At 35.9% G+C, this 14463-nt stretch overlaps 1 protein-coding gene across 1 annotated transcript in view; it reads right to left on the bottom strand.

The window, feature by feature from the left end:
• CENPE (centromere protein E) overlaps positions 1-14463 on the bottom strand; it is a 37287-nt gene that overhangs the window by 18896 nt on the left and 3928 nt on the right. Inside the window, exons 7-24 of the mRNA XM_063424031.1 lie at positions 14355-14422; positions 14202-14273; positions 12653-12704; positions 11787-11874; positions 11479-11605; positions 10712-10831; positions 9504-9662; positions 8989-9133; positions 7900-7994; positions 7530-7586; positions 7282-7449; positions 5282-5356; positions 4909-5031; positions 4427-4561; positions 3642-3819; positions 3026-3180; positions 1249-1563; positions 145-456 (exon numbers count right to left, since the gene is read on the bottom strand). Of these exons, the coding sequence (XP_063280101.1) occupies positions 145-456; positions 1249-1563; positions 3026-3180; positions 3642-3819; positions 4427-4561; positions 4909-5031; positions 5282-5356; positions 7282-7449; positions 7530-7586; positions 7900-7994; positions 8989-9133; positions 9504-9662; positions 10712-10831; positions 11479-11605; positions 11787-11874; positions 12653-12704; positions 14202-14273; positions 14355-14422 (2444 nt within the window). The remainder of the gene's footprint in view (positions 1-144; positions 457-1248; positions 1564-3025; positions 3181-3641; positions 3820-4426; positions 4562-4908; positions 5032-5281; positions 5357-7281; positions 7450-7529; positions 7587-7899; positions 7995-8988; positions 9134-9503; positions 9663-10711; positions 10832-11478; positions 11606-11786; positions 11875-12652; positions 12705-14201; positions 14274-14354; positions 14423-14463) is intronic.

Below are 14463 nucleotides of genomic sequence, written 5' to 3'. Positions count from 1 at the left end.
ATATTTTGTAATATTAGAAAGCATTCCTTGATTAACAACAACCATACAAACTCCCACTCCTATATGCTCCTAAATATTTTAATATAGTTTATAAGTCTTTCTCCTAATATGTATGATCTGTTTCTTAAAATGCAAAATTCATACCATTGAAACAGTGTCCTCTATATCCCCTTTGAGTTGCTCGGTCTCAGCTTGGAGAGACTCCCCTTTTTGCTTCAGGTCATCTCTTTCCTGTGTTAGAGTTTTTATTTCTTCCTGACATTCTGCAAGCTGCTGCAAGACTGCTTGGATCTCCAAATCTTTGGCCTCCAATCTCACTTCACTAATTCTTTCTTCCTCTTTTAATTGCTCCATTTCATTTAACTTCTGCTGAGTTCGAGTAAGATTTTCTCTTAGCTCAAGAAGTTGTTTTTGCTCTGATGTTTTTTCTTCCAGTTCTTTCATTTTGCTAGAGAGCTTTAGGTTGAAAAGGAAAAGGACAGACCCTTTCACTGTAATGCAAAACTCCATTATATGTACATGTTCTCACAGATTCTTTTATGAGCTTAGAAAGGATGAAAGATGTTAGCTAGCAAGTTCATAATTTCTCTTTAAGACTCTTGCCCACAATAAATAAGCTTTTGTTTATGGAACCTTCGTGTGATGGCTCCTTAGCAGCAAAAGTCTTACTAAAACATACACATGAAGCTGCAGCATAGCTTAGGAATTATCAAAACCATAGCTGAAATATGACAGCCAGAGCAGTGCCCAAAGCTTTGTCAAAAATATGTATGTTGAACTTCCTTTCTTTTAAAATTTTTATATTTATTTTTCCATTCTAACAGCCAATTTCTGTGGCGATTCTCTCTGGTTTGAACAAATGTGTGTTCTAAAAGGTCTCCAATGAGGTCTCCAAGTTTCCCAATGAGGAAACTTTGTTTCTGTAACATTATACAGAGTAGGTGAGAGCAGCATTGATAGAAAAAAAATTACATAATAAAGATATTACTTAAGAATGGGGAAAAAAGAATTAAAAAGCCAATTACAGAAGAATCTGCAGCAACACGTATTTCTTTGTCTACAAAAAGAGCCCATTGAGCTGACTAATCCTTCAGTATACTTCTGGCACAGAATAATACCCACTCATGCCAGAGGAAGTCAATGATATTGTAATTTATAACTTTAAGAGTATTTCTCCAAAATAATTTTTTAGCACAATGAGTTAGTTCCTCAAGTCTCATAGGGAGAAAGGAGCAAGCTGACACTGACCTCTAATTTCACTTCATCCAAAATTGTTTTAGACTCTTGTGCTTCTTTAGATAGGCATTCTATTTGGAGCTTCATTTGTTCATTGGTTTCTGATGCAGCTATGTATTTTTGTTCTATTTCTTCATGGACCTGTTTAAGTGCTACATACTTCTCATCAGACTTCACATATTTCAGTTGTGCATCTGTGAGATTGTCTTTTGATTTTTCAATTTCTTCAGACATATGTTTAAGTCTCATTTCATTATCAGCTACTTCAGAAAGCAGCTTTTCATTTTCCAGTTTTAATAAGCGTAACTCCTCACATTTTTCAAGAATCTGCCAACAGAAAAACAATATTAATATATACTGGTTTCTAAATCAGTATTTGTCAGAACTACTAATAAAAAACAGGTACGTGTGAAGATATAGGAAATAAAGTACAGGCAAACATACACTGGGTTTTGCTGTGTTGGGAGGGAACTGTCTAGCAAAGAATCTTTAAAAGAGAAGGAAGACAGTCAAACACTTCCTAAGTCCTGAAATCTCTCTTCTAACTCTTCAGATATTCTTTAATACCTTCTATTTCCTATGTTTGAGCTAAAACTAGACTCCTAAACTGGATATTTACATGTATCAATACTTTCACATGATACTGATGCCTTGGACTTCATGATACTGACGCCTAGAACAGAGGCTAGAGAGAGTTAGAGAATAAAGTAGGTACTTATTAAAGGTCTTCAAAGGATACACCTTAGGCAGTGCAAAAGCCTGGCAGAGGCAACACCCAAGATGGGTAACAGTCACAAGTTCTGAGGGTTCTAAGTCTGGTCTATTTGCATATCAGAGGTGAATTGTCCAATTATAGTTTCAGGTAATGAAGTCACATTCCCCGGGGTTGCTTCTCCTATCAATTCACTTTTGTTTATACTTTTTAAGGCCTGAGGCAAATGGTGTGACCTTGGTTCCCAGGCCCAGAAGGATTGTTTGGTCTGACCAAAACGTGAAGAAAGCTAACTAAAATTTTATATAGAGTTCAGAGTTATACACTAATGCAGTACAGATTCTGAAAAACATAAAAGCTAAAAACTTAAGGCATCAATACAGAGATGAAGTTTTTAACATTTAATTACATTTTGTTCATTAGTGCAAGTAGATCCTTAGAGGGTTTGGAACTTTTTGCAAAGCATTAAGGAGTTTGTAGATTCCTTGCCCTGAATAATTTTCACTGCACATACTTAGTAGCAAGTGGTTCTTACAACAAAGAAAGCTAGAAAGTATTTGCAAACAAACCCTTTAAAAGATTTGCAGCATACTTAATCTACTAACTCCTTACTTGCCAGGAAATAAGAACGTTTGCTAACAAGTTTTCCAGAATTTGCAAGGTAAATTTCGCACTTCTCAAGCGGAATTTCTACTAAGAGACCTTAACATTTTCTCTTTGCACAGTTAGATTAAAAAAAATTAGTTTTAGAATAGTGTCCAGGACCAAACATCATTATATCTATACATTCAGTTGTCAGTGGTGACCAAAGCAAATAGACATGCAAATGTCAGACTAGAAAATCATGATTAATTATAGTAAGCAGTGACTAAACATATAAAACTAAACAAACTTATTCCTACGTACAAGTATTAAATGTCTGAGAAGCAACAATTTAACAAACTTAACTGTAAAATTGCAGGTTGACTCATGACAACTTTTGGCTTTAAAACTTCATCTCCAATAGATCTCTATTAGTACATTACCAGTGAAGTACAATAGAAAATCAAGAAAAAAAAGGTTAGATTTTTTTGTTACCTCTTTCTTTTGCATCTCAACAGTATTTGGCAGAGATTGAAATTCTGCTAGCTCATTTACTTGTTTTTGTAGTAGTGCCTTTTCTTTCAAAGCATTTTCTAGTTCTCCTTTTAAATTAGCTGCCTTCTTTTCCAGCTCCACATGAGAAAGCAAATCTAGAAAATTAGGTTTAGACTAATGAGTGAGTGCAAGTAAAAAAAAGGCATATTTTAAACTAAGCAGAAGATTTATAATGCATTCCGGATGTCATATTGTTGTAATTCTAGAAAAGTACATTTTACTGTTGCAAACAATCAGAAGAGTAAGCTGCTGGTCTGAACTCTGTCAGCACTTGTTAGGCTGATATTCAGTTTATTTTAGATTCTCTCCAACAATATTCATTGACTTGACTGTGCAAAATGCAAAATATTCTGGAAGCTCCAGTTTTCCAGAATGTTCAAGAAATTGCTCAAGTAGTTACTCCATGCCAGCAACACCAGATACTCTAGTAGCTTTATACTGACAGCATCTCCAGATATTGAGGAAGACAAGAGCCAAAGCCTTGCCTATTTTCCCACTATCACAGGGAAAAGGGAGGAGAGAGGAGGCGGGGAAAAGGCACCACCTGGAACAGTACCTTTTGGAACTTTACCCTCCATCAGTGAAGTTAGTCTTGTGTTTTCTTGAAATAAAGATTGGAGCTCTCTCTGCAAGTCACTTTGCATTTTTTGGTAACTGGCTTTTCCCGCTTCTATTTGCTTCTGATATAATTGAACATCCTTTTGCATTTGGTTGTGGTTATTTAAGAGTTCATTCTTCAGGAAAACAATACAACATGCGAGTCACACACAGAATAAAAGTCTATGTACTTGACATTTAAATAATGCATCTGGTACATTTTCTGTTGTCACTCTGACTAGCTTTGATAAATGTGGCAGAATAAGACACAACTTAGGAACTGCATTCCTTTCAGAGTCCTCTAACAAAACATGCCTTAGAGGTCAGGGCCATAACTGCTGCTACTATTTTATCTTTACTGTTTCAAAGCTCAAAGTAAGCTCCATCCCACTTCCGAGTCTACATCTCTTACTCTCCTTTGTTCTCTGGTAAAATTAGGCATAAAGCCTTATGTCCTAATAACGCCCTAAAGACTGCTTCTTTGCTCTCTCTCTCTCTCTCCTAGTAAACCTAAAACTAACCACCCACTCCTATGGAAAAAGCCTTTACTTTCTTTTTATCTCTTTTCTGAAGACCCATTTTCCACAAATTGCATAATAAATGTATTACTAAGAACATTTGGAGAAAGCTAATGATTATGAGAAAGCTCCACCACAGCGATGGCTGACTTCACTAGTCTCGAAGCAGACAGGCCCTTTAGACAGCATTTGATACAGCTATAAATGCAGTTCAATAAGTACTTGCCATTTTCTCCTTCAAATCCAAATTTTCACTTCTGAGAAAAGCAGATTCCTTTTTGGCATCCAAGGCTATGGCTTCGCTGTCTAAGAGGGATTTATTCAGCTGCTGAATTTCTTCAATTAGTTTATCAGAATCTCCCTGAAAAAGACAACACTTTAAGAAAGAAAAAACTATAGAGCTATAATAAAGCAAATGTGTTCATTTTAATGTGGTTGAAATGTAAATGCAGGCTAAGAAAACTCAGTAAGTTTACTTTAAGAGGAAGAGTAGCAGGTTATTTGAGAGATGGGATAAACAGCAGCATATCTCATAGTTTGACTTCCCCAGAGTACTGCTCTATGTAATCAGCATTTTAAGCTTTGTAAAACAAACTTTCCCAAGATCTGTAGGGAAGCAGATGTTCATCAAACCAAGGCTAAACCTAATTTAATCCAACTGAGAAAAAACAAAGTAATCTCTCAGCCCAGTAGAAGACTCAAGTTTACCACTGAAAAAGAAGCCTCCTTTTTTTCCACTCCTGCTTTTTGTAATTCCTCCACACGGTTCTGTAATATCTTTATTTTGTTCTCTTTCTCTTTTAGCTGTTCCAGTTTGGAATTTACTTCTGCCTAAAAGCAGGAGAAAAAAAAAAAGGAGAAAGAAGATTCTAGTGCTCAGTTTGGTTTTTCAGGTCAGAATTTATCAAATCCTACACAGAAAGCAACAATGGTTTTTAGACATATCCTCCTTATAGCTGGTAAGATTAAGCCAAGCACAATGCTGTACACCTTGTCCTCAGCAGATACGGTATTTCAAGCTAAACAAACCAAGCATATTTCATACAAGTCTTACTACCTGTAAATTCATGGAGAGGCTCACCTCAAGTTCCTCATTGTACACTTCAGCATTTGAAATTAGACTCTTTAAGCTGGTAATTTCATGCATTAGCTGAATCTGTGGAGCAAATTAAAGCAAAATTGCAGAGGATGTTAGAAAGCACCCACACCAGTAGTTTTAGCTGCCAACACCATGAAAACAAGCCAGGTCTATCTTGTGTTTTCTTTTTTATTAGTATATACTCACACATCTACTTAAACAGCTACAAAGCAAGGTGCTGCATACTCTAAGCTCTGCTTTAGCTTCCCAGTAATTAGAAAGGATTCAAGTACAATTTAATCTGCAATAGTTTGACAAGCAAGAGCAATGTGATCAAAGCAATTATTGCAGAAAATGTACAGATATGACACTTCAAACTCTAGTCATGCTAAGCATTTTATGACACAATGCAGATATTTATGATTTCATCTATTCATTAATAGGAATGAGAAGGTGCCAAAATGGAAGTAATACAAGCCATGAACACATATAATGCCATTCTCTAAAATAAGTCACAGGCAGAAGACCAGATAGGAGCTTTTTCAATTTCTTTCTTTTGGTCTTTTGTTAGAAGGGTTTTACAATAAGCACTCATCTATAAGTACTTATGTATAGCCACAAGCAAATGTAAGAAAATGCAATCTGGAAATTTAAGGCCAGTGAAAAAGCTTTAAAACAAGCATTCTCCTGTAAGTATTGCTATGTAGTTTACCAGTATATAAACTGATATATTTAATCTAATGTATTTGGTGAAGTATGTGGCTTTTCAGTATTGCTATAATTAATCTACTACATGGATATCAATAAATGCTTAAATTTTATGGACTGTCTTCAGATATCTGAAAACAAATTATTCAAAAAGCAATTCTTGCAATGGAAACTACTTTAGACATTATATCTGTTATTAGATACCCAAAAACATTGCAGGGAAAACTGTAACTTAGGATTTGTTAAACATAAGCTAAGGAAGAAAGCACATTCAGTCTAGCATACAAAGGTTTTTTTAAAAAGAATCTTAAATACAAGCTAAATGGTAATATTTTATGGCGCCATTTCCTTTAAGATCCACAAATCATTGTAGGGAACACAATGCAAATCAGCAGTGACATTGTTAAATTGTAACCTGAAATAAAAATGCAAAAGGATGTAACAATAGCATCATGATCAGAAGATGTTACACAGACTAACTTGCGCAAGTAATGTCCAATAAAGGAATCCAGAAAGAAATGGAATTACATCCATGTCTCAATACCTCAAGTTACTGTTTTAGTTTGGGGTGGTTTTGTTGCCATAACTTATTTCATAGTCCAGCCTTTAGGCAGGTAGAACCTAATACAAGTAATAAGGATTTTAGACTACAGTATCAGAGCATAAACATTTGGACAAGCAAGGAACATCTCCAGTAACCACACAAAGAGGTGAAGAGAACTCAAAGTCAGCATTTCCTGTATTTGAAGTTATCCAGTAGATAACTTCATATTTTTGTGACTTCCTGGCACAAAATACAATGTTTTGATTTTACTATTACTATTATTTTAAAATAATTTCATGACAAAGTCAAATAATATATTAAAAGTCCATGCTTATGTAAGTCCATGGATTACCAAATCCATCTATCTTGGAATGCAAGATGTTTCACACAACAACAACTATGGTTGCCAAACCATACTTTACCTTCAAAACAGTTCTAAAATGTATTTAAGCTGCAAAACAACTGCCTCTCAGAAGTCTAGAGTGAAGTTCAAATCACACAGTTATAAAAATAACATATAGATACATATACACATAAATACATGTTTAGCCAGGCTTCAGTATCCAACTCTCCAAAAATTTCTACACTCCAAGTAAATCCAGTTTAAATCCTGGGTTCGTTCATTCTGTTGCTGAATGTTGTTATAACAGCATCTATTTGTGAATCCACATTCAAAGCTAGGTACACTGAGTAAACTTTAAAAGTGTCTGAGCATAGAGAATTCATATCTCTCTATTTCAATGCACCTTACCTCATGATCTTTTTGTGTTTGCTTTTCCAGTGCTTCGAATTCATCTATTTCTGTTTTTTCCTTCAGTCTCTCTTTCATTTCATTTATTTCTGATTTCAACTGCTCATTTTCCAGCACTAGGTTGTTGAAGTTAGCTTGCAGGATGTTGACTTCATTTACAGCGATATCCTGAAGAAGTGGCATAATAAACTTCAGAAGCTGTTGCTGCAATGTCAGCCTTACTTCTAGAAAACTCAGAACAGACATACCTTTTCTAGTGCTAATGCTTCACAGAGTTGCACAGATTCTTCAAAGTCTTTATGGATCTGGAAAAAGAAACACTCTCAGTTAGCAGATCTACAAGATCAAGCCAGTTGAGTATTCTATTCCTTGTTGCTTGTCTTTTCACAGCTAGTCCTGTTTAAAGACCAAAGCTGACTGGATCATTTGCTACAAACTCACAGAAGCACAGAACCATACTACAGCTTCACAGATATGTCCAAGAGACTTTCTAACCAGTTCCAATAATTCTGCAGACATAGAATACTGGTGTTATACAGAAGAGTGAGGCTGATCTTACTGAGAAGCATGCTATGCATATGCACAGTACCAGAAAGTCAAAACAGATTATGATGTTACCCAGTTCATGTTGGGACCAGCAATCCATTCTGCTTCTGAAATTCGATCAGAAGCCATCAGGCAAGGGCTGTCATACTCAGAATTCTCTAAGGTAGCTGAAAAGAAAGGTGTATTAACAAAAGTATCAGTAGATTTTAAACTGAGCATCAAGAACTTTCTCATAAAATAATTTTACCACATTGGAAACAACCATTCAATGGCAAAACCACAGCACACTGAGTAAGACTTCTAACTCTCATGATTTTCTGTTATGAAAGGGAACACCACTATAGTCCAATACCTATACTTATGTTGACCATCTTATCACAAGTTAGGGTCTAAACCAAATCCAGATGATATACGTAACTACAGACTAGAAAAAGTTTGAGTTTCAAGGAAAGAACCACTCAACAGTAACCTGCAAGATTTAAAGAAAAAAAGCATCCTAGTCCCATACAGAAAAAAAACCCAAACCCAGAACAATCCACTTACAAGCAACTACGTTTGACAGGAGATCTAAAAAGGATCTAAGATGTACTTCTAACTTCTAACAGTAACAGTACTGCTAAACTGTCCTCTAGTCTTCTGTTCAATTTGCTTATAAAATTTCTTTTTCAATTTTCAGTTCACTCCTCTCAGGAATCTTTGAATTTCTCTGTCTCAGTCTGATCTTTGAGTAATGACTTCCTATTCTTGTTGAGGATTTGGGGATTTTACACACACACAAACTTCTCCATTTCTGGGGAGAGAACATGGTTTGAAATGAATAGTATGTGTTAAAGCACTTGCCCAAAAAACTAGGGGATGTGGGTAGGCTGCATGGCAAGTGTTCGTAGACCCTGCCATTACCTCACAGCTCTCCCCTTTGGTTTCAAGAAATTGAAAGCTCAATATCCAGGGAAGTTGGGATGGTAGAAGCACTTTTCATTGAAAACTGTGTACAAGAACACTTGGAGTCTCGTTAACTTGTGCTATCAAAGGATAACTTATTCCCTTTGGGAAAGGTAATGCAATGCTTGCAAGCTATTTATCAGCAATTTCACAGAAAATGGAATAGACCATAGAATGGTCTGAGTTGGAAAGGACCACAGAGACCATCTAGTTACTTACAATCCTCCACATCTGGTACTGCTGGCAGAGACAACTTCATTTTTTTTGTCTGAGTCGGCATGGTATTTTCCAAGTCTTCAAAAAAGCTCACTTTTTCCTGGTTTATTTTACCAGGAGCCCAAGTAACTCTTCTTCTTCTCTTGGCCTTTAAAAAAGTATTTACAGAAAAAGTTATAAAACCAAACCACTAGGAAGAGAGTAAATGTTGCCTCAGGCTAGTTCTGTATCAGTACCTGTATCAGCAGTTAACTAGACAGTATTTTGCAGTTTCCTCAAAATTAGTTGGAAAGCAAAATGTCCCTGCAGTCTGTTCACCACAAAACAACATTGAATTGACAGTCAGAAGTTAATTTAAAAGTTATCCCTTTAAAAATACGAAAAAAAAAAGTGAAAATTACCCATCTTACTTACTCTTCATTATCAGTATAGACCTCTGTATTTAATGTTACCTTTTGCAAAGTATTTCAGTTATCAGGTTTCAGAGTTATAAGGTAAGATATGGAACAGGTGCTTACTTTAACATTCTGTTTTGAGGCAAAGGAAGCAGAAGTCACCAGCATCTCAGTTAAGTTTCGTATTCTGTCCTCCTGTACTTTTTGAAGGGAATTTTTTTCTTCCAACAGCTGGGCCAACTGGTCCTTTTCCATTGCATGAATCTGAGTTTTTGAAGACACCTTCCACAAAGAGAATATTAATCAAACTGACATTTTAAGAGCAGAAACCACTCCTACAGAATCTAGACAATTACCAATACTTAAAAACAACTACACACATATACTCTTTTAAGTCTGTAAGAGAAATCTTCAATCCTTAGTAATGAAACTGACAATTTAGACTACAATTTGAATGCAGACTTAGTAGTTAAAAGTGGTTAAAATTCCCAGAAACAATACAGCCCCAGATTTTTCTAGGTACAAAATCCCCCATTCTTCAACATAAATAGAATCTGAATTCCTATCTACCTGTCGTCACAGAAGATAGTAAACAGACTTGCAAGTTCCTGTTGGGAATTCATTACTATTAAAAATAAGAAAATTTTTCTAAAAATTTTGTCCAACAATATTTATAATTTGAAATAAAAAATGTGCCTTCTTTGATTTAATGCACTAGAACAGGGTGCTCAGCGTTGTTATTTTCCTGTGCTTTTGCTTTCCCGTCAAACTGGCAAGATTGTTCCACAGCTCTCTTAGAGAAGGAAAAATATCAGACAGTATATTGTTTGGTGAGAAGTTACTATTGCAACTTCACCTATACATGACCTAAGTTTTGCCAGGGATATTCATGAAGTTGCAACTTCCTGTAACTCAAACTGAAGTAGACATCAGTAAGGGAGGAAATTCGAAGTTGGATCTTTAACAGACATTCAGTCACTTCTTAGATTAATTAATTATGTTAACTGTTTCTTTTGATCAGTTAAAGTGTGATATAAGGCATCACAAATTTCTATTTCTTAATTATGTTAATCTACTGATTAACTGAAACCAGTTAACAATTCTGTCAGTTGATCGCATTCAGCCTTAGCTTGCACACAGAGATGTTGACTATCATTAGTTGTTCTAGACTATTCATCACCTATTCAATTTCTATTCTCTCAATAAAAATGGTAGATACTACTTTAAAGAGTTCACCTACCCCTGCAAATTTAACTGCTTTTGGTTTAAAACAGGTAGTCTCCAAATAGCTATCAGTACTAAGCATTGATTTATTTGAGTTTATTACATACTTCCTCCAGCTGCCTCTTCAAATCCAGAATTTCTTTGCGGTATCTCTTCAGGAGGGCATCATCATCAAGTACTTCATTCACTTTTGGTGTATTCTTCATTCCTTTTGCTGTATGGGCAAACTGGAAGAACAGTCTTTCATGGGCAACAGTTGAAGAACAAATATCTAAAAAGACTTACTTTGTCCCCTACTTCCCAACAGAATTAAAGGGAGAGTTTATTACATAAAGAGCAGCATATAACAGAATGCAAATATTTGAATTAGTTTATTTTTAATGTATTCTTAGCTTTGAAAAGCTTAAATTTCCCTTGCTTGACATTAATACCTAAAATGTGAAGCATAACATTTAAGTAAGAATATCACAAGTTATTTTTCATTTAATAAAAAGCTCTAAAGATGGTCAAAAAGGGAGACAATCCTACTTAAAGAATATATACTGTTCATTAACAGTTCAATTCCTGAAGTGCCTAACATCTTGCGCTAGCAAAGACTTCTCTAACTATGTTTGGAAAAGGCAAATGTGATCAGAGTCGTTATCTCCTGCCTGCAAAGTGAGAGGAGCTTTGTTCCAACTTCCAAAAAGCTCTAGGTAGAAAACCTAGCACAAAATGACTGGGAAAAGATGCTGTGTACAAAAAAATATTTCAAGTTCTGAATTTACAGAGGCAAGTCAGAAGATCCAAGTCATTAAAGATACAGCAGATTACATTTTCCACCCCTAAACCTGTCTACAATGACTAGTGCTGGAGAAGAGGTGAGAAGCTTTACCTGAAGAGTGCTGAGTGTCTCATCAAAAGAAACAGGAGTAATTGTACATATAATAACCGTTTTAGCATTTCCTCCAAGGGAGTTCTGCAGAATTCGAGTCAGCTTGCTGTCTCTATAATTTATGAAGCTAATAAAAAAGGAGCAACAACAAAAAAAAATTCAGATTCCTGCATAAACACAAGAAATATATTTTCTAGAGGTAATAGTTTATTTGAAACAGTTATCTACATAAGATTATAGATAAAGGATTTTAATTTCTTAGTTCAGCAGTGCCCTATCTTATAACAGGTATACAAACAGTTGCTTACCCAGAAGGGTCATCACAAAGTTTTTTGATAACTTGACCCAGAATGAACAAACTCCGATTTATATTGCAGCCTTCTTTCAGTCGAACACCTAGGTACACACATTTTATTATTATCATTATTTTAAAACAGTATTAAGATATATTTTCAACCTGTCAAGCTTTTGTGCTATGTTACGCTCAGAGGGATCGATTTTCCAAGAGTTAAACCTTAAGTGCCACAGTGCACTATTGACTCATCAGCAGGCAGTACCCAGTCCTTAATAATAGCCAAAATGCATTGAAATAAAACAGGGATCAAAAATAAACATTTAGAATCTTTACATAGTAAGCATCTGGGGCCATAAGAACTACCATTTTGCAAATGCCCACATTTACACATATAGCAAACCAGTCTTGGATACAAGTTCTAGGTTAGCCATTCTTTGTAAGAGAGACTACTACTTGTGTGTCTCTCTGATAAAGGCATTTTTGTGCAGCTTAATGCTGTCACTGTTAACAGACAAACTTCTGAACTGAAGAGTGAGCCATCTACTCTTCACCTTTACACACAAGTCTCTAAAAAGCTTCTTGTGATTTTGTTATTACAGGTGCATCTTCACTGAGTCATCTCCATTCTATTCATTCAGTGCAGGACTGTTGTTGGGCCTGCAATTCTAGAGAAGGCATATTACTTCCTAATTGTTTGCACTTTACAGCATTTACAATATTTTCCTCAGTAGATCCTGTCCTACCAAGAGGAAAAGGCCTTATTTATAATCAATAAATAACACAATAGCACATGGACCAAATAATTTCCTTTCTATCACAGGTTCTGGTAAAGGTTAATTAGAAGAAGTTGTTGTCAGTGGAGCCTCATTTAACACTCACCTTCAGATCCTGTTTGACTAGCTCTTTCACTGCCTGCCAGATCTACCAAATTCTGCAAATTCATTAAATATTTCACAGGTTAGTTCTGAGGAAATTTACTATAAGTCCTTATAATTCTAAATCTCTGCTAAGAATTTCATAAACTAAAATTAATCTTCAAAAAAAACCTTAAAGGGGTCTCTTATTACTGGAATTAATGCATAGCTACTACACACAACCAATACTTTCAAATGTAAATAAGGAGTAAGTCTGCATGAACTCTGTTATTCCACCCTAAACAGTGTTTCAAACCTGCAGTGCAACAACCTCTACCCTCAGTCACAAAAAGACAAACACAGTTTCTCAGTACAGAATTAGTAGTTAACACTAATTCCAGCTGTAGGAATCTTTCATGTGAAAGAGTTTAGGTGAGATTATCTAATGTCCTGTCCTAAGCTGGCTGTACGTTGCTCCTGGCCTGTCATTGTGGAGATAAGGAGAAGATATGAACTACTAGAGGAAAAGCCTCACTCTGAACCTGCTTCAAAGCCAACTAGAACATTATGGCATCCCATAATGATTTGCCTGAGCAAGTAGCCCTCCCTTTAGTTGATTTTTGCTTCAGAGGAGTAAAATCCTGTACAAACTCCACCCAGCAGCAGAGACCAAGAGGGCCGAAATCCCTCTCCCCTCACCACTGTTACTTGTGGTAGCTCTAAAGTCAGTTGGAGCTAAGATGGGGCAGAGGGAGGGGGTGCAGGAAGAGTGGATACTCTAAATTATGGGAAGCACAAAAAGTAGGTATTCGTTTGCTGAGATACTGCATGAGCAGTGTTTACATTCAGACCCCAAAGCTTTTTCATGTGAAGCCAGAACAGAAAGCTCTTTCCACAATGCATGTGATTAACTTAATGCTACTTCCAATTCTGACTAGGAGTGCTCATCAGATTTTATCAGGCTTCACATTGGTTCCATTCCTGCAGTTGTTTCAAATAATTTTCTGAGAATCAGTAAAAGGCTGTAGAAAAGGCTTCTGAAACCTTAACATTTCCCTAGAGATGTCCAGTGGTATTCCCCACAGTTTATGGTACTTCATATACCAGTAATCCACCAAAGAGATACTAAGTGGGGTTACTTCTGAAAAAAAAATTAATCTTTTAGCAATTGCAGATACAGACCATACGTTCTTTTAACAACAACTAAATTTGAGGATAAGGGAAGGCTTAAGGTTACCCATTTTACAAGTTATTTCACTGGATTGTCAGTGATCAGAAACAGCTGTAGGGAAGATACAGTTAACAAAATGCAAGAGCACTCTGACGTAGTCCCTTACAAGGTACTAACACTCCCCAATCCAGCATGAATAACTCTCATGGAGAATTCCCTCTGGTGGGAACATCTCTAGATAACGCCACAAGAGTCTCCCTCTATACTAAAGAGACATCTGTCAGAGTTAACAACAAAGAATTCGTGTAATGCATTATGAAGTACCAGTAGTCTCTCAAACAAGCAGTAACAGTAAATTCTCTCCTTAACCTGTACTCCAAGAAGGTATTAAACAGACATTTACCAAATGGGAAACCATGACAGCTCCATCACAGTTTGAATTTGCAGGGTCACTTCGTTCTCTGCTTTCAATGATCTAGAAATGCAATGAAGTGCAATGAAGTTTTTGTTACTCTGAAAACAATAAAACCACTCCCAGTAGTGAAACAGTTTTTACCATTCTGAAGATAGTGTGAGAACGGCTGCTGTGTTCATTCATTTTTGTTTCTCCATAGTGGCGATTTCCTGTCAAAAAACAATATTAGAATACTTCTGCTTATAATCTG

This window comes from Prinia subflava, chromosome Z (assembly GCF_021018805.1).
Source record: "Prinia subflava isolate CZ2003 ecotype Zambia chromosome Z, Cam_Psub_1.2, whole genome shotgun sequence".
In the NCBI taxonomy this organism is placed as follows: Eukaryota; Metazoa; Chordata; class Aves; order Passeriformes; family Cisticolidae; genus Prinia; species Prinia subflava.
This window is presented reverse-complemented; position numbering and strand designations above follow the sequence as displayed.